Below are 21184 nucleotides of genomic sequence, written 5' to 3' on the forward strand. Positions count from 1 at the left end.
ATTGTTTTAAAGATGTTATTGGGGTGATGTCTCTGCATAGCTTTGGCCACGGATGAATGAGGAAAATGGAGCAGTATTGTAACACTATATGTGTACACCAATCAGCCTCAACATTAAAGGAGTCATCACCTGTTTTTTTACATATCCAGTCCCTCTTGGATCGCTTTCGATCAATTCTTAAAACTTATTAGAAAAAAAAAATAAAAATAAAAATAAAACATAGAGCTTGTTCTGACACTTTTTCATACCGCGACTTTCTCTGCGCGAGGTTTTGACCGGTCCGGATGTGCATTGTATTAATATGTAATGAGGCGCACGTTGATTGGCCGCAGGAAGGACAGAGCCGGAATGGGGGGCGAGCCTGCATGCACACACAGACTCCAAAACATAAACAGCCCCCTGTCATGGCGCACACACTAAATGACGAACCTTACTGAATTCAGGCATTTATGTACGAGCCAGAGTCGGAAACCGAACGGGAGAGGGAAGAGGCAGGGACGGTGGAAGAGACACGTTTACAGCAGGATGTCTCTGAATGGTAAATTCTTTTTTTTCCCGTCTTACTTTTCACACTCGTGTTTTACATGTAAGACCTGAGTTTTAATGCTGGCGGTGACGATGTATGGCGTGAAAATGACAGAGAAATAAGCAGATTCGGCGTGCTCACTCTGGCTGAGGACGGCCGTGAGCCGATGCATATGCAAGTAGCCTCCTGTGGTAACGTCAACACAGGAGCAGAGTCAAAATCTCGTGCTTTAGGAACGCGCACTACTGTGCGCTATTCCTGTTCGGAAAAAGAGCCAAAGCGAAAAAAATAAGCCACTTTCAGACTCCAGCTTTTCAGGCAAGTTTCAACAGAGGTCCAACACCAATATGCATGATTTAACGAGAGAAATTGCGATTTCCGGGTGATGACTCCTTTAAGGGACTATCAGGTAAAGTGAATAACACTGATCATCTTGTTACAGCACAATGTTCTGGGAAAACTTGGGCACTGGCATTTATGTGGATGCCACTTGACGTCACCACCCACCAAAACTTGTTCCGGCACATCCACAACTGCTCAATCTGACTCGGATCTTGGGAATTTGGAAGCCAGGTCAATGCCTTGAGCGCTTTGTCACGTTCTTCTGGCCATTACTGTTTTTGCAGTGTGGCAGGACACTTTGTCCTGCTGGGTGGCCCTCTACCCTCAGGGAGTGTACTTACAAAGAGGAACTGTGCTTGGTCTGGAACTCGGGCCCAAGGTTTCCCAGAAGAACATTGCAATGTAACAAGATAATCAATGTCATTTGCCTCACCTGTTCTCCTTTTAATGTTGTGGCTGATGGGTGTATATCTCATTCTATCGCTCATGTCCCAGATCACTTTTTCAATAGACACTGACTCTCAGTCTAGATCTGTGGCCAGAACTCAACTACTTGGATGAAGATGTGCATGTGACACGTGCTTAAATGAGGCCCCAAAGTCCAACACAATATAAAGGTGAGGATGTGTTCTGCTGGATTTAAGCCCTTTATAGGATGATCATGGTTGCTTTCATCATGGCAAGCAACAGATATCCAACCTGCTCAACAGTCATGGGGGTTTCTTTGTCAGGGTTGATTGGCAGATTTATTCTGCCACCAATCCTGTGTGTATGAGCAGCCTCCACTTATCCAAAACGCCCCCCTTCCTTCCTACATCAGAAACCTTCCTGCTATCCCTGTGTAAATGTGTAGACTGTGTGGTGGGTTGTCATGACAACAGGCCTCCCCGCTGCCAACCTACCTGGGATTGGCTTCGTGCCTCCTCTGATTGGTGCTCAGCAGCCCCCGGGCCTGCACCGCTGCTCTCAAACGACACTTTGATGGAGTTTTATTGCCGATTCTTCCGTCTCTAAATCGCTCCTGCTGTCATCTTTATTTTGATTTATGTATTCCCTGATCTATTTATGCATGTGAACGAGGGGAGGGGAGGAGAGGTGGCAGAAGAGGAGGGGGGAGGAAAGAGGAAGACAGCGACAGCTACAGTGCTTGCTACTATACCCAGGGGAACGCCTGCGGTACATTTGCCTTTTAAAGGCTTCAGCAACAGACAAGCACTGCACAGCAACAGAGTGCTACAAAGCCTTGTCTGTGGCTCCCAAGCCCCCCACCCAATCCCAGCCCCCCTCCTGAGTCAATAGACACTGTATGCATGTTCTGTATGCTCAGACAAAAAAGGTAGTCTTTCAACTGCGCCCTGGCTCTCTGAAGAGGGTTAAACGGTGCTGCTCACCGTTGTGGGAATTACAAAAACCAAAAGGCGAGGAAAAAGACACGCAGGGTGTTACTGCTACTTCAGAATCCTCCACAAAAAAGAGCGATCAGACCAGAGCAGGGATTTTGCACACAATTTGCTGGGCTTTCATCTGTCTTTGCCTGTTTCTGAAACCAGCAGAGGCGAGCCTCTGGAAGGTTCTGGGAGAACAGGTACAGAGAAACAAACCAACCTCCTCAGGAAGGAAGGCGGGCTTCAAAGACTCCACTCTCACAAAGAGAGGATCTCTCGCTGAGATGCAGACCCTGTGGCGTCCCCCCTCTTTTTAACTGCTATCAAACAGATCAGCTGAGGTTGAACCAGGCACTTTGGAACTGCCTTAGACTTCTGGCACTGTAGCGGTATTTAAGCAGTAAAGGGAGATCAATAGCCTAGGGTAAACGAGATTGATTTACGTATGAGTCAATAAAGGATGTTTCCTCAGAGTGCAGTGTGGCTGTGGAGTTGAGGTGAGTGGAACAAAGACAGACATCTTCATTTCATCACAGTTAACTATTGAGGCGCCTCCCAAGTTCAAGCTATGTTTTTTTGCAAAGCTTTATCTTATGATTCCATCATTTCCTAAAAAGTTCCAAATAATTTCTTTAAAATTCTTCAGAGCAAACAGACTTTATATAAACAGACTCAGTTCTGAGACTGTTATTTAAGTTGTCCAGAGGAATCTTCTTGAAAGAGTCCCATTTAAACTGAAGTAAAGATTCATGTATTATTCATATATTATTTGCAAATTTTATCTTTCAGAGTGAAGGAATTCTGTGATTGTTTTAGACACATTTTTGCACATCTGAGCTTGTACTGACTAATGTTACAGTCAAAGGCTTATAAACTTATATGGAATTTATTAATTGATATCTGCCAATTGTCTAATTAATGCCAAATGATATATTTATTCCCAGGCAACTTTACAGGAAATTATTATAAATTTAAAATCCAGTAAAACAAAAAGTTGGGTGGTTCCAGAGGGTAACCATATGTGACAATATGATGGGAAATTAAGTGTTCAAACAGGCCATACATTCACAAGATTTGGCAGGCTCCTGCAGCCATACTGCAGATCAATTCTACACTTTAACATTGTAGCTACTGTTACAAATGTGTTCAATAAAGAAAAACACTAAGTGATTCATGTATAGCCTGGAGATATACTCCTTATTACAAAGAGCTGCACTAAACAGGCTGGGGTATGCAACTGTTTCCCCTTTGTATTTCTGCATGTTTGTGTGCATGTCAGTGTTTCTGTTCGCACCTGTGGTATTGTGCTTGGAGGAACTGGAACTCATCCTTGATCCTGTCACAGGAGTCAGAGGTTGTGAATTTCAGCTGCTGCGATGAAGCCTGCCAAAAAAAAATCACAAGAGGACACAAGTTAGTAACATGTGGAAAGAGACAGTGTACGTCAACAACAGAGAAATAGAACAGAGTGAGAGAAATAATTAAAAACATGAACATGAAACCAAGCGGTTTTCAATTTGATGCAGTCCAACGGGTACGATATTACTAAGAAACTGGTTGCCAAGTATGGCAGCCAAATACAAAAAATTCTGTGTAGATTCAAGGCTAAAAGTGTGCATTCACAAAACTAACATGGATACCCATTGTTTCTGCCAGATTTTTAAACCCCTGCATATGCACTGCTCTGTTATGTATCTCAATCACTGTGAAATTATGCACCTAACCCACATAGCCACAATTAGCCATAAATGGATACTCACACACCCCTATTTAACCTTCTATTCACATATCCCAGACTGTTTGTGCCCTTGGTGTGGCACCAGCAGCGTCTTTACAGTGCTGAAGCAAACATAAGAATTATTATCCATGGCCGTTATGAACAATAGCACATGTTGTGAGCTGTAACAGCCTGTTGATTGATGACACATGACCGAGTCCAATTTAGTGTTTAATCTAATGTGCGTTATTATTCCAGCCCTCATTGTTATTCCAACATTCAATTTGGGCGACAATATGTAAACGTACTTACTGATGCTAGAATAAATCTAGCTAGTATAAACAATGATGGTAACACACATTTATAAATATTATTATAGGGAACTTGGTTGAGACCTGTAAGGTGTTAAAAAGATTAAGGTGCAAATAAAAAGTCTCTCACTGACGTCAGCCATCTCTTTGCCACAATGAAAGAATAGTCTCAACTGTTCTTTTGTAGAAGAGCTTGTACACATGTTGCAATGTGTGGAGTAGGGGCAGGTGATAATATCCCAAATAGCCTATATATTCAAATCATAAGTTTAAGTATTATCGAAACAAGGTCTATGAAACTTGTAGTCATTATCTACCTACATACATGTTATTTTTTAATTATGAGCAGTGATTCCGAGACATAGACTTCACTTGGGTGAGTCGCCCAAGTATATTTGGCAACCAGTTATAGCATTTTATCAAAGAGAACAACGTCATCCTCAAAAAACATCATAGAGAGGCTCCATTCAATTAATCATCAATTCAAGAAAGTTAATAATCATATCATTATCCCAAGCATAATTTTCTGAAATATAATCTCGAAAAAAGTTTTCATTTTGGTGCACAATGGACAAATTATAGGCCAAGGGCTACCTATCAGCACTGACAATGCATTGTCATGCACCAAAACACTGTCCTGTGTAAACAACACTAGCCTAGTCAGGCCTGTCATACTGTAAATGTTCACTGAAAGGCACTTTGGATACTACTGTTCACCAAATGCCATACAGGAAGTACATCTTCGTTCTTCAGCTAGCCTGGATGTTGCTATTAGCCCCTATTGTAATTCAGTCCACACAACATTCCCTAGGCAGTGGTGGATGGCCTGGTTGTGTGTTAGAGCACAGCAAGCATCAAACCCAAATAGGGACCAAATCTCATTATTTCTCAGCAGGCTGCGTAATGGGTCAGGTGGGGGAGAAAAAAAAAAAAAAAAATCGACATTTTCCCACTGTGATTGAGCAGGCATAAAAAACCATCAGAAATCTGATTGCAGCACTTACGGGAAGCTAGCTCCGCTGCTGTTGGGAATGACCTGACGCTTTGTAGCCTGCTCCCCACGGCATGTAGCTCAGCTTCATTTTTAACTACAAATAGGCTGCTTCGCATTCACAGAGCCACAGCCAGAGAATATGCTAAGCAACAGGATTGCTTCAGGTTGTAGGAATAGACCTGCCTGCTTCAGAGGCTGAATTATTTTTTGCTTTGTGGCTCAGTAGGTGGTGTTTGGCTCTAACCTGGTTGTGGGTTGGGGATACATTTTTACTAATGCATCCCATGGTAAAAATATATACATATGGTATTATGCCAGTTTGGAGATGTAACACTTTATATCTTGTATACACAGAACACCTCCAGAAGCATTGGGGTTTGAAGGAAAAATACAGACCGTAGGTTCATTCAAACTAAAAATAAAAACAAATCCTGTAAAACAGTGAAGCCACACACTGACCCCAGCCATTACAGAAATGTCATGAGAAGTGCTGACATTATATATGATGCCGCCATACACACAAAACTCCAATCCACACAACCCCAGCCACTGCTCGGAGACAGGGGCTCCAACTGTAAAGCAAAATAACCTTTTCCATTATCTCTCCAGCCACTATGGCATGAACGAAGCTCAGCAAACAGCAGCTCGGCTATATGGGTCTGTGCCACACAGAGCCTGTGTCAACAAAAGGTACTTAGCTACAGGCAGCCAGACAACTCACACTGCAATAACTGTGACCTGCACTGGCATGGTTTCTGTGTGTGTGTGTGTGTGTGTGTGTATGTGTGTGTGTGTGTGTGTGTGTGTGTGTGTGTGTGTGTGTGTGTGCCTACAGGTCACCCTCTGAGCCTCAGGGTAAACTTGTTGCCCTAGATCCATTTTCCTCTCTGTGTAGCGCAGTATGCAAACGTTTAAAAAAAACAAAGTTTCGCACAGTCAACAGCCTCAGGTAGGACATCCATTTCCACAGGGAGAGACAGAAACCCTTTGACACCTCACCTTTATGCAGCCTTTGTGCACACTGAACCAAGCAGCGGCAGCTTATAGCTCCTCAAGTATATCATTTCATACAGCATGCTGGTGTTGCAGAGCCAAAAGAGGCTTGACGGGACACATCATAACGTTGACATCTGTGGGGGTTTTTTGTGTGTTTTCCCCCCGTTTTCCACCTGTTAATCTAAACATGTATCGGCCAACTATTCATAAACATAGGGATGCTGTTATAATGTGTTGTGACTGAGATTCTGACCCACCATGCATCGTGGAAAGTGACAAAGTTGAGTTTTATGCTCCAAATGACATTATTGCCATCAGTTAATAGTTGACCCTCTCACTCGCGAAAAGGGGTCCCTGAAGTCTTGTTCGGGAGGGCTGACTGTCACAATGATTTTTTTAACAATAGTTGAAGGCGACAAAGAAGTTTTCTGCTCTGAATCACATCACATAATAACTGCCATTCATCTGCAGGAGCTGCATGGGACAGATGTTGTTTTTCGGGCAGAAATATGAAAGAGTTGGTAAGACAGACAGGGTGACAGACACTTCTCCATGTATAAATGCCTTATTTTTTTTTTCATACAAGATGCTGAAGACACTACCTGCTACCACGCAACTGTTGTTTGGTCTTGTACCTTTGTTTATGGTTTGAAGTGTGGGACACTTATTCGCTATTTGATGAGTGATGGCTCTGTTTAGTTGTCGGACTGTGAGCTCATCAGACCAACACACCCCTGTCCCCTCCATTATTAACTCTGAACTATAACTTTATTTGAGTAACTTCTACAACATTGTACAGGTCAAGTTCAATATGTTAAATGATTTTGGATGTCTAACAGCTGAGATGTTGTATGTGCACACAGACAATTCCGCTAGATCTTCACATTATCACACTAAAATGCTTAAAATAACAATGCCAACATGTTGATGTATTTGTAGTTATAATGTAAAACTCTTATACCATACTTACACCAATAATTAAAAAATATGCAGTTATGCAGGTAAACTTGCTGAAATAGGCGGTTGAGTGCTTTTTCATTGACAGCAGAAAAGTTTGCTTTTCTGTTGGTTTTTCTGGTGAATCACAGCTGACATCACAAACACGTCGGAAACACAGGGAAATGTAGAAAGCAGCAGATGTACCTTATCAGACTACATCCAAAAGATGTTAAAACTTGTTTTAAATAACAACTTCTAGCTGTTGATTCGTTGATTTTAAACAGACAAATAACAACTAAGGTTGTTTTAAGTGAATTGCCAAAATAATTATGATGCATCATCTGGAAACCATAGTTCTACATTAAAAGTCAGATATCATTACACTTCATCTTTAAGGTACTCCGAATACCCGTAGCAAATTTCATGACAATCCATCTAGTTGTTGTCAAGATATTTCACTCTAAACAACACTTTTTAACCTTATTTTTTTATTCATGAAGACGGCATATGGAGAAGCAGCAAACGAACAAAAACTCAAAGGTAGTCTTTGTTTTAGAGGAAAAGTACAATGTGTTACTCAGAAACCTGAGTTGCTTTATTTATTTTCAGAAAACACTGTTGCCCATTGTGTACCTGCTACTCATCAGCCCTGCTTTGAATCCAAAACTTTGATGCTGTTTCTCAATGTTGTTTGCTGTGGTTAAGCTTATTCAGTATTGGTAGATGTGTTTTGTGAATTATTAATGCTCATCAGTTGTCATCTGGTGTTTCTCTGCCCTTCAATTTTACTCTACACCTTCAGTTTAGATTAAATCATTTTGACAGCAGCGCTGTCATTCAGGCAGACGATTCTGCATTGAGGGCAACAGATACAGGGGATTTTTAAATGTGGGAATGGTTGCAAACATTGACAACTACAGTAAAAAGGAAGTGGTTGGAAAGAGAGTGGATGGCAGTGGTCAGCACCTGGTTGCCTGGGGCAACAAGATAACCGTCACACTTAACCTTCTACTTAAAATTTTTCACAGATTACCAACATAGATCAGAAGTCTGCAGTGAAAAGGATGTTGTTGCTGACCCTAGATCAAATGTTGCTATATTTGGCTGATGGCTGGCAATAATTTGTAAACTTGGCTGGAGGTGATGCTAGCTCGCAACCCCTGCTAACATGACGGGAAAGGGTTTTAATTCATGGTTTTATTAAAAATCACATTAAACAACTCCTGCACCCAGGAGGAAAGTCCACCACAAGAATCTTGCTGAATGTGTAACCAAGCACTATCGCAATCGAATAAAATTGTTTTGTTTCACCAATGATGAAAAATATGTTAAAGAGTACGGTCTTCCAGTGATTATCTATGAAGGTCATCATCAGAAGCCAGGATGCTGGATAAAACGTCCAGCAAAGTGCAGACGCCTGATACTATTGATACTGCACAACCACACTGCACAGTCCTCTTCTGGCTCCAGGCAATATACACAGCTAACAATGTTTATTATCTCCCTCTCTGTCAGTGACCAAAACAAGGTGCTCTATGGGGGCCTGAAAGCCCACAACAGATGGATGCCCATAATGTTAATGAAATACTGCCGTAATATTGTGACACGTGCCATCTGCTGTGACAAAAAAGGCACCTACACGCTGTGAGTGAAAATGTGGTTGTGCAAGAGAGAGGCTAGGCTAACACGTGTGTGCATGTGTTACAAAGGAATAGCCTATACAGTGTGAATGTGACAGAGAAAGATGTGTGTGTGTTAGAGCAAAACAGAGAGCCTTAAAATTGAATAGGTGTGTGTGCGTTTGTGCGCATCTGTGTGTGGGGTGTGATAAGCCTCTATGCATGACGCTTGGCTGCCAGAGGAACAAATATTCACTGCCATGAATCATACGCAAGGATACAACAGCCCACACACACACACTTTCTTCACATGCAAAATCTGCATAGTATGCGTGTATACACACACACAGGCACGCACGCAGGCGCACACAATCACACACACACACACACACACACACACACACACACACACACACACACAGCACCTAAATGTAGGACAATCTCTAATTTGATTCTGCCCTGCTCCTTTGAGACGTAATTAAAGCATTAAAAAGCTTTGTGCGCTGGTGAGGCAATTGAGACAGTCTTCAGCGAATAAATGGGATTCATCGTTTCAGGAAATTGCTGCCCCACCCCCATCCCCCACCCACCAACCAACCAAAAGCCCACTCATTGTCACCCCCACCACACACACACACACACACAGACACACACATACACACACTTCCTGGCCTCATCATCTGGTCCAATCCATGTGAAATCTACTGTGAACCATAATGTCTATTTTAAATAAGAATCAAGCTAAGGCTGTTTCTGCTCCATAGATCAGTCGACAAAGGCAATGGGAAGGGATGGAGATTACAGGGGGGGCTCAGCTTCACACACACAGAACACACTGCAGTGATTAGACACACCAACAATACATGAATACAGTACATATATCCAGTGGAGTATTTAGCGCACACACACATATAATACACACAGATACACACAATAACAGCAAGACGCATCGGAAAACATCCTTCTCGGTATAAATCCTGCCTGAGGGTAGCGGCAGTGTGGGGATTGTATTTCCTGGAGCACTGCCTGACTGTTTACATCTCAGTTGGAGTGTGTTTTTGTGTGGTATATGTGTATGTGTGTGTGCACATTGGGGGCAGGGATGAAGCTTTGGCATTGTAATCACTCACTAATGACTGGATGTTATCTCACTCCCACTTGTAAATGAATGCAGAAGATCTACAGTGATGAGCAGTTGGCCTATTTCTCAACGCCAGGCTGTCTGTTTGCTCCATAGCAACAGTCCCAAGGATGCCATTTGAGCCATCCACCTCCGCTGTCCATCACAGACTCCCGTTGCCCAGTTTGAGTGTGGAGGATCGACGCAGGCACATTATTATTCAAAGATAACACTAGAAAGAAGGGAAAGTGTTTCTGTGAAAGCTAAATAATCATTTGCCTTTTACAGCCAAGTTTGGTGGTGAGATTAGAAATCGTAGGGGTAAATTAAAGCCTGGATGTGAGTGCAGTATGTGTGTGGTTTAGAAAAAAGCATTTGTGAAAAGTGCTGAGAGCAAGTACAGAAAGTGATGTTTAGATGGGATGCATTATTGTGATACATTAGGGGTAATTCAACACAGCTCTGCAATGGGAATCATCAAAGATTTTTCTGGGCCCATTTCCTCTAAAATATAAGTTTTTACCCAAAGCATACACCGCTCTGAAGGTGATAATTATGTCCCTCTGTGTGTACTGGTGAATACAACACATGGGGTATATGTTTAACATGTAGGCAAACGTCCTCTCAGCAAAAATCCATCATGACATGATTCACCGACTGAGCCAGACGTTGAGGGCTTAAACTTTTTGCTAATACACCAGCACCAAACAAGATCAAATCCTCCATCTAAGAATAGCTCCAACCAAACAATTCCATCTAAATATCCTAGATTAGTGTTTGGACCAAAGCGTATGTGCCCAGTGATCTGAGAGAGGGACAGGGCTAACTGGCCCGCGTCCAAGCTCACCCCGGCTGGCTCTGTCTGGGCCAAGCGAGCCTTGCTATGTTAGCTGCTGAGCGTGTGTGTGTGTGTGTGTGTGTGTGTGTGTGCGTTTGTGAGTGTAAGAGAGAGAGGGAGAGAGAGCATGGGTGAGAGACAGAGAGAGAGAGAGGCTGAGGAATAGGATTGTGTCTTCAGCCGCTCTGGACAGGGGCTTTAGAGCGCAGGGAGAGCCTAATCCTGTTTGGGCCAGGAATTTGATTTTGATTATTATCTCTCACGAACCAAGCTGAAGCTTACCCCCATTTCTGCAGCGTTATCCCCACAACACACACACATAAACACACACACCTCCCCCTTGCAGCCCAACAGATTTGACCTCGTTAAGACGCTTTAAAGGGGATTATTCTACTTTTATCACTTTGAGTGAAGTGCCCTTGCTAACATAGGCTTGGCATGGCTCGGCCTCCCTCCCCACTCTCCAGAACTATCTTGACCCCCTGTGCAAGGCAAGCCAAGCGTGCAATGCAAACACACACAAACATGACACTTAAGGCACACTGCCCTGCAATGTGCAGAGATGCACAAAAATGTACTAGACTTTACACACACACACACACACACACACACACACACACGAAAATAGTACAGAGATTGCAAAGCCAAGGGAAATGGGCAATTTGTCAAGAGTGGGGAAAGTGGTGAGGCCGACAGGGCTGCGGGTTTGGAGACCATGGCTGAGATTAAAGCCAGCCTTGCAGAAGGGGGGCTTTAAGATTACACCCAGTACGGTTGTGCAGATGATTGATGCCTGCTTGTAAAAACCAAGGTTATTACCTACAACAGCCAGCGAAGGAGGGAGGAAAGGAAGATTAGTCCCAAAGTTCACAACAAATAAGTGGACAATGAAAGCAGAAAGCTGGAGCACTGGCATGTGGCTGACACAGGAAACTTGTTTTCTGACGTGTGCACATGTTAAAAGTTTTAAAATGTAGAGCTGTTTTTCCCCTGATTCCAATCCAAGTCAATTAATTTGGAGTGTCTGGTAATGAGTCCCCATCTAATCTTTATATCATGCTGCATGAAGAAATTTCAGCAGCCAGGCTCCCTATTCATTTCAATTACACTGATGCATTGACAGTTATCTCACTTTTACCCCTTTTCCACCGGTCAAAAATCCCACTTAAGCTCAAGCTTTTGTGATGGGAATGTGTAAACTTGACATTCACACCCAGGTCAATTGACTCTGCGGGAGACACAGATTTTTATCAACTCAGCTAAGCTCTGCTTTGATCTAAACCAAAGACCCAGGAGCAACACGCAAAATTCGGCCATGCAAAGTGATGACACGTTATCAACATCCAGTTGCGGCACGTAGATATTCTATTCAACAAAGTTTTGATACAGGACATTGTGATGGAGGTGGAGCCCCGTTCATTCCTGTGCAAGCAGCTCAGAGGTATTTTGAAGCCAAAAAGCTTGACTTCCTGGGTATTGATATACCTGGATTGCAGGCCGAGACAGCACACTTACTAATAAGTAAAACACTATAAATGACTTAAAGAGAAATCCCAAATTGTGAGCATTCTGAACGATAATCTCATCTTGCTCCCCTCTATAACTCTTTTATAGTTCTGGACCAAATTGCTAAAATTCTGATAGTAAAATTAGAAAATGTATCCACCATTTTACAGATGCTTGTTTCACAATGTTAGCTATGTACAGCCAAGTATTTTTGGGCTGCAGTATATCATGTGACATTGTAATGACACAATTTCACCACGATGAAAACTTGCATCTCTACCTGGGGCATTGAGTGAAGTGGCTAAATAAATGCAGCAACACATTTCTGGTAGGATTACCTTTTTATCAATTGTTGCGTTGTCACTGGGGTAACTTGCCAGGTGTAAAATGTCTTACCTTCACTTGTGGGTGTAACACATGTGACACATCATTGTTCCCTAATTCAGTAATTACATTACCGTTACTAATCAAATCAATTATGTTGTGACTTGCGTTACCTAAGTTGCTCACATTGCCAAAATTAAAGTCTTTAAAAAGGACAGGGCAGAAGCCTCGAGGACACTATTGACTCCCGAGTGGCGCACTTTCCCCATAGCAAGCAGGTTGCAACACAAAATACCTCTGGCCTCAAGTAGCCATTATTGACTTCTTTGCTTTCAGTAACGATGATACAGCTCCCCTTAGCTACAACACGTACACCATTGAATGTATAACGTTGGAGTCAGAGATGAAGACCCTTAATCATTTCCCTGCACTAAAGACTATGTCTATGAAAGTCAAGACATCAACATCATCTAGAGCACCAGTGGAGAGGCTCCTTGGGCTATCTCATCTTTAAATATGTCAAATCAACTGGACTAGTCTACTAAAGAGTAATGGCTTGATGACTCTATTTTCACCCTTAATACCCACTTACTCTGAGAAAATGTCATTAGCCTGCGTTATACAATCGACAAGGTGTCCTGTTGGAAATATCAAGCATGTTTAATAAGGATGGAACTGGTTGCACTCAGGACTAGCAGGGCGCCGACCTCACAGCAGGGTGGTGACAATACCTGCCAACATGTATTCTGAACAGTCCTGTCTCCAACTCCCCCCTCCTGGACAAACAGACTGAACGGGGGAGGTTTTCATAGCCTTGCTGTGAATCCTTATGGTGTCTGAATGAGACCTCAGAGGAGATGGGGTGGCATATTGTTCCAGTCCAGGCCGTCCTGCACTTAGGCACAAAAAAGAGCAGCTAATTCTCTTGTCTGAACTGGTGCAGCGTCTTGCATTTTGGCAGGTCTAGGGGCCACTGACCGGGCCAGGCCAATCAAGCAGCCCCCCGTCGAGCTGCTTTGTTCCAGCCCATCGCACTGTTCTGCTCTGAGGAAGGGCTGCCCCGCCCACCACAAATACCATCCTCCCTCTTTTCCACCTCCCACACACTCCTCATAGGGAGCAAGCTCTGAATACTGATGCAGCCGCTCCACTCCACACACCCCCCATCTTCACTCTTACACGCACAAACACACATCCTGATGAGCTCCCGACTGCGCGTGTCAACGTGCATGTAGACAAACACATGGAAAGACTCATTACCATTATTTTTTCAGATCTCACACAGCATCCGTCAGTGCATGCACAAACAAATGCACACACAAATCTGCACTTATGTGCATAAATGCCAAAGAAACACACACACACACTCTGGTGAATTCACATAGCTCCTGCAGACTTGAGCAAAACCAAATACATGGTACAACTTTTTGACATCCGTTTTTATTTATATTCATGATCTTTCTGTTAAATTTGCTGTGGTACTTCATGTAAGGCAAAGCGGGAGACAAAGCAGACACAGACCAACCGATACAATTCAGCTTTTAAATTAAATTTTCATCAAGGTTAAGATGGGAGCCAATAATTTTGACAATTCATGGCAAGGGGAAATGCATGACATTTAGTGTACATACCCCTCGATCCTTGCTCTAATTTCTGTTTCTAAAATACTAATTTACACCAAAAAAATACATGTAACCAAAATATGTATTTAACACGATGCGATAAACCACACAATAAGCATGCCTTAAATTATCTTAGCTCTGCTTGTACCCGATGAATATTCCCCTGCTTAATGCAGATAGATTTTCTCGAATTATTTCAGTCCACACAGTGAAGTTCTTTAACTGATTGAACCAGCGGGGGACTGCATCATTCCTAAAGTGATGACATGTTTTCTGTCGCCTTGATTCAGTATTTCCATCAAGCAAGAGGCTGCTCTTGTGAACGCTGTGAACTCCAAAGGGATGGTGCAGAAAGTGTATGTGTGTCTGCAAGACTGTTTGTTTTGCTGTAGCTGTATTGTACGTATGAGCTCACTTAAAGCTGTTTGGGATTAGGCACCGAACGCAGCTCACTTGAAAAAAGCTCTCCAAATAGAAGACATTTGAAATTGTTGACATACAGCTGTCACATATGGCAAAATTAATAGAATCCTCACTTGCGAGACACTAACTTCTGACTTTGTAAAAAACGGTTTACATTTAGCAAATGGTAACAGCCACAAAGTATAATTCATCTTGTAAAAGTGGGGTTCTTTTGTTTTGGTTTTTTTTTTGGAAAATTATACACTGAAAAGATCAAAACAAACCAAATACGAATATTTGGTGTTCCTTATGAGTCATGTAATTCTACATAATTCTGTTCTATTTATGCTATGTCTATGCGCCGTCTACTCATCTTGGACACAATGACATACGCAGACACCCAATAAAGTATAAACACAGGTGCAATTGAGGTCTGTGTCCCTTTAACTTTAAAAGCATGTGGAGTGCTTTAACAGTAGAGCATAAAAAATGCCAGAAAGTCAAAATATCACCAAAAAGGTTGACTGACGAGGAAACTGTGGCCGATGGATAAAAGTGAAATATGACAAGGTGCAAGTGAATCGACTGGGAAAAACATCATGTGATTTAAACTTACATTCAAACTTCCACTGAAGAGACAAAAAATGGAGTGGATGAGAAGACTGTTAGCAAACATGAACACAATATTCCATTATGTTATCAGCTTTATTTTTGTTTGTTTCAGGTTTGACTGGTGCCTTTTTTTTAAATGTTTGCCTTCTTTCATCTGTAAGAGCTTAATTGCACATGACTGGAAATATCTATCCACTCATCGTTGACCTGGATGTGTCCAACTCCTAATAATCACATAACAGTAGAAGATGGAATGCACAATTTTAATTTTTCTTTTGCAGATTCTCCAGAAATTTGGCTACAACTGGTGCAAAATTTAAATGGGGTTAACAGATTTGTGTTGCATTTCTTTGGTTATCAACACAGGTTTTCTGTATAAAAGGGGTTATAAGTTAGAATGTTTAATGTGTATTCACATGTATCCTATATGTCTACTTGAGTCAAAGTAAGTGTGTGTGTTCAGGAAAGAAGGGGGCTGTACCAGTCTACACCCCTCCCTTTCAACCAACCCCAAAGCATTTTGACAATCATCCACTGTGGCCCTTCACAAAAATCAACATCACCTGTGACCCATGGCCTCAACTCGGTCACTCAAAAGCAGGGCCTCCTGTGGGGTGGGGTGGGGGTGGGGGGGTGGAGGCTGTGGGGATCTGTTTGTCATGCTAATCAGCTGGCCTAACCTTAATGACCCAGACATCTGCTGCCCTGCATGTGTCAAGCCCCCACATTCAATTTGTCCCCCCAGATATAAAAAGCAGGTAAGACCCTTGAGGCTTGTAAGAATGTCTGTGTGTGTCCTTGTTGTTGACTCTGTATGGGTGAAAGGGAAAAAATCCTTTTATTTCAGTGCATGAACTAGAGCAATAATTACCAGGAGAGAAGAGAGCTACGTTTATGTTTGTGTGTTCAAAACCATACACATGCTTTCTTTTCTGTGTGCGTGTGTGAATACATTGATGTTTGGTAGCCCCTGTCAACACACACATGTGCATGCACACAGACACACACACAGACACACACACACACAGAACCAGACTTGTTGCTCTCTCACACACACACACGCACTACAAGCACGTGTGTGAGTGTGTATGTGTGTGTGCGCGCAGCAGAGCAATGGAGCAGGGGAGGGGGGAGTTTGTTTAATGGGCGAGACAGGGGGCCATGGGGATTACGCTCCCCCCAGCTGGAGGCTTTAGAGGAAAGGCTGGGGGCTGTCCTGTTAATTCAAGTGGGCTTAATAATGCCTGTGCACCCTCTGCCCCTGACCCTCCCACCACTACATCAGATCTGGGAGGAAACGCATGATAAAGGGAGACAAGCAGAAGGAGGAGGGAGGGAGGGAGGGTGTGTGTGTGTGTGTGTGTGTGTGTGTGTGTGAGTGTGTGCGTGCGTGCGTGCGCACAACCTGTGGCCATCTCTACAGTCGAGCATGGGCTCAGGGGACTTGAGAGATTTCGTCCTCCACATTACTCCCGCTACTTTCTGGTTTTGGCACCAGGCCTTTCTGTTGCTCCACTTTCACGCCACAGCCAGCTTTGTTGAAGCTGCATTAGGATTAATCAACACTCAAACAATATGGCAAATGCTATCAACTGGGTCAGGCACTGTGCTGCTATCAAATGAGGCTTTTTGCTCTTAAACCAAAGAACTGTGCCGATAACCTGTGGCAGTGGATTAAAATGCGATCATTGACATAACAAAAAAAGACACATGAATCCCTGTTAAACCATGGTCTTCTTCTATCTTGTCTAAATGGGACAGTTATCTGACAGAAAAGACTGTGGTTTTATAGTTTATGTTTCCCAGATAAAATAACAATATTTCTGTTTCACTCAATTTATAGTTTGTTGGGGAAATCAATTCCTGTACATATATGTTGCGCCATGAATTACACCTATGATAGTTGTCAATTTCAAAGATATTTTTCATCTTAAAACAGTCGCAGTTTGCCATAAAACGCATCAAGTGTAAAACCCTGCAGAGCCTGTCCTGACTAAATCATCACTTTACATACTTTTTCTGTGTTAAAATGACTGCCATTTTGGTGTTAGTGACATTTATTGTGCAAGACAATGCAGTTCACTGACCGTTTTCACACATATCAAATGATACTTTACGTTATTTACAACAAACTGCGACTTTCATGGCACAGATCAAAAAGGATGCACAATATCAATTCTTTTCGGCCATTACTGGTAAGTGTTAATTACCAGCTTCTCACGGACACTGATAAGTTAACCTATAATTTCACATGTTTTATTTTAGAATTTAAGAGGAGCATGCTCCTACAGTATCCAAGCATGTCGATGCTGCGCTCGTCAAGCCACTAAAAGAAGTTTGGCCACTTACAATCAGGTCAATTTATTGGCTTTAATTTTATCCAATATCCTTACGTGGTTGATTTCCCAATATCAGGCAGATAATTTTCAGGGCCGATATTTATCAAGCATCACTATTACCCACTATAGATATTTTTTCTGAAATAAGGTCCCACCCCTTCAGTTGTGCTCACCTCTTCAAATGCACACATGTAACCAAAAAAAGAACTGTGGAAGACAGGCCTGTATCTGGAAAGACAGCAGCAACGATCCAAATGTTGAAGAAAATGGCCTGGTCCAGAAACGTCTTCCTCTTGAGTTCTAAACATATGATTATCCTAAGTGTCCCAGCAAATGCACCCTCTTTCATGATTACACAGGAGACACCTTAACATCATTTTAATGCAATGTGACCACACATCAGCACCACCACGAACACGGCTTCCTCTGCAAGTCCCCTGCTGCTTTAAATTAGACACATTATACACAAGAGGATCCTTGATTGTGCATTTCCATAGTGGAAGTGGCAGGCCTTTGTTCACATCATATGCCAGTATGGAACTTTAACGCTAATGTTACTACAGAGTGAACAAAGGAAAATAAAGGGAAAGCAGATTCGGAGGTGAGCGAATCGGTTGGAGGGATCCATCATCTGTCATTATGAGGCAGCACTGTTACTCTCTCATCCTCCAGCTCCTTATCTTTGACACTCATATCTATATGGGTGTCACACATTCTCCCCATCCACGGGCCCCCGTGACAGCAGCAGACAGAGAGAGGGGATTTGATGAGGGAGGACGTGTGTGTACAGTATATTTATATTTAAAGCCAAAGTAGAGTGTGGAGGGTCTGTACGCAAGAGTATTTATGGAGGATTCAGAAATGGCTTGCTGTAGCAGGTTAAGATAGAACCAGCTGCAGCACCGGTGAAGAGACATGCCAAATTCCCAAACCCCATTTTTAATCCTGTGTTGGGTTTTAGTAGCCCAATCAAGCAGCATAAGGGCACTCAATTGGATTAGAAAAATAACCTCCTATCAGACAGAGAGGCAGGCAGGAGTGGAGTAGCCCAGCTGCTCTCACATTGGAAAGGGGACTGAGTTCTCACCCCACCAGGGGGTGACTACCTCACCACTTCACCTGCAGGAAGAAGGCTCTACAGAAGGGTCTTATAGTGTCGGCTTGTCCTAGTAATTCCCTGGAAATTGTTAATGGCCATTAAGAATGGGTGTCCCCATGTCAAGCTGTATAACAAATTAAAGATAAACCGTACCATTGGTTTCCTACAGTTGGGACCCACTGGTAGAGTTGCACGATACCCGCGGTACCCACGGTACCCCGTGGTGCCAAATCTTAACGGTTCCTACTATACTAGAAATTCTACACGACGGTACTACCGTGGATTACTATACTACCGGTGCCAGTTTCCGCTACATAGCGGCCGCCTCTACTCTCCTTCTCACTGCATGCTACTCCCTTGTAAACAAACCCACATGCTAACTACTGCAACCGAACTACACAGCTGCTGAATGATTGGCTGTTAGCCTGTTACTGGTGATGTCCGGGGATATGATAGGCTGTTTCCGCACGCTGGGTCCGCCCGTCTGTTAGCTGATTGGCTGTTCGTGTGTTTCTGCCGGCAAGAACGAACTCCGTGAAGACAGCTCCGCTTCGATAGAAATTCGCTTCAAAACAAACAACAAGCTAAAGTTCTGTCTCACCCAGATGCGAGCTTACAGTCACTAACACGAGACAACACACTCACCATGGCAGAAGCACCAGGCCCGAGCGGCGAGTCTGCCGCGGCGGCGTCTCAGTGGCACCACTAATTTTGCTCAAAAAACCAAACTCCAAAAGTCACATTTGGAACTATTTTAGCTTTAAACAAGGCACAGATGGTAAAGCAATAGACGATGGCCGTCCACTGTGCAGGCGCTGCCACCAAGCTATAGAAGCCAAAGGAGGGAACACATCCAACCTCATAAACACCTGCAGGGTCGTCACCCAGATTTATATGTCGAATACCAGGTTAGTATGCCCTGTTTATTTTCTCATTGGCTAATATTAGTCTATATGCTCCGTGGACAGGCTGAGGAATGAAGAGTTAAAGGATGTCAAAGTATAAAGCACCTAGAAAATGCATAAAAATATAGTTTTCACAGGGAATCAGTTCCTGTTTATTGTATTTTGTCCTCTATGGTTTATTATGTTATATTATTGTCAAATAGATATTTTTAAAAGACAGAGGATTTGTTATCCTAAATTGATTATTTATATTAGTTAAACATAAATAATGTGCAAAGGAAACTAAATGATTATATGATTTCAACCATATAAATTCTAACTTCATTTATTTGTTTTTTATTGCTCGTATGCTTTTGTTCATGTACTCTTATTGACCCAGTTATGAACTAAAACCATTAGAACCATTAGGCTAATTTGTTATGTATTTCCCACTCCCATTTTAGAGAGAGCCATCCAACCCAAAAGGGAAGCAACCCATGGCCAAGACCATACCTTTTTTTTTTAAATTTTAACTTTTTAATAAATGTTATTCATAAAAGTATTTGTTTCAGTCTAATTCATGCTTCACTAGTATTATGTTTATCATGCACCAAACAACATTATAAGTAATTAATAAGTATTTATAACTTGTACAAATACATTGCAGTTCATAAAAATAATGATAATAAAAAAAGGCTGCAGTATCGCGATAATACCCGGAACCGTGATACTTTGTCTGGTATAGTATCGTGGTTACTCATTTTGGTATCGTGACAACTCTACCCACTGGAGGTGCACATTCTGAGCAACTTCACCTCAGCCAGTGTCAGCCCTGACAAACGAGCAGTTAGCTTGCACATTGGAAAAATTGAATGATTAACTCTTTCCAATTATTGTAACATGTGACAACCAGTACTTTATGGTAGAAATATTATGTAGAAATGTCTATTGTCCAAATGTCTATTTTTGTTTTTTACGATTGAAGGTTCTTTTTTGAAAGATTTCTGAATAATCTTTAAATGGCTGTGGTTGTATTTTATGATGTAATTTGGAGTGTGACTCAGGCCGCATCTAACGAAACCTGACCCGAGTCCACGAGAGTAGTAATGGCGCCCAAACCGGACTCAACAGGTGTTCTGTTAAAAACATCCAGCCCAGCTCAGGTCCAACACAGTTAATGTAAGCTTAGCCTAAGCACTGGGTCAGTGTTGATTACTGCTTGCTTCTTTACCCTGTTGGTGTTTGATGAGCTCAGAATGAGTCCCTGCATCCAATCATGCAAAAACATACAAACAAACAAAAGCTGCGTAGCTTTGTCTAGGCTAAACTACCTTTTCAAACACTGAATCACTTGATCTAAAAGCAATTCAAAGCATCCAGTTGAATTTCACCCATATTTTTTTCACCTGCTATCCCACAGTGAACCTGACTTGTAATACGTTCAATGGGTGAACAGCACATTTTCCCAAGCAAAACATTGCAATTACTAATTGTGACACAAATCAAAAGAGTTCTTCAGACAAAATCTACTCTCACTGTTAAGATCATATATGTAAACTATGCAACTGTTAAATGTGAAATGGCTACGGTTGAATAGTTGAGCAGAGGT

At 42.4% G+C, this 21184-nt stretch overlaps 1 protein-coding gene across 4 annotated transcripts in view; it reads right to left on the minus strand.

Moving 5' to 3' along the window:
* tle5 (TLE family member 5, transcriptional modulator) overlaps nucleotides 1-21184 on the minus strand; it is a 44306-nt gene that overhangs the window by 20637 nt on the left and 2485 nt on the right. For all 4 annotated transcript variants that reach the window (XM_030432922.1, XM_030432920.1, XM_030432921.1 and 1 more), the window contains exon 2: nucleotides 3548-3636. In XM_030432922.1, the coding sequence (XP_030288782.1) occupies nucleotides 3548-3636 (89 nt within the window). The remainder of the gene's footprint in view (nucleotides 1-3547; nucleotides 3637-21184) is intronic.

The sequence above is a fragment of the Sparus aurata genome, chromosome 11 (genome assembly GCF_900880675.1).
Source record: "Sparus aurata chromosome 11, fSpaAur1.1, whole genome shotgun sequence".
Taxonomy (NCBI): domain Eukaryota; kingdom Metazoa; phylum Chordata; class Actinopteri; order Spariformes; family Sparidae; genus Sparus; species Sparus aurata.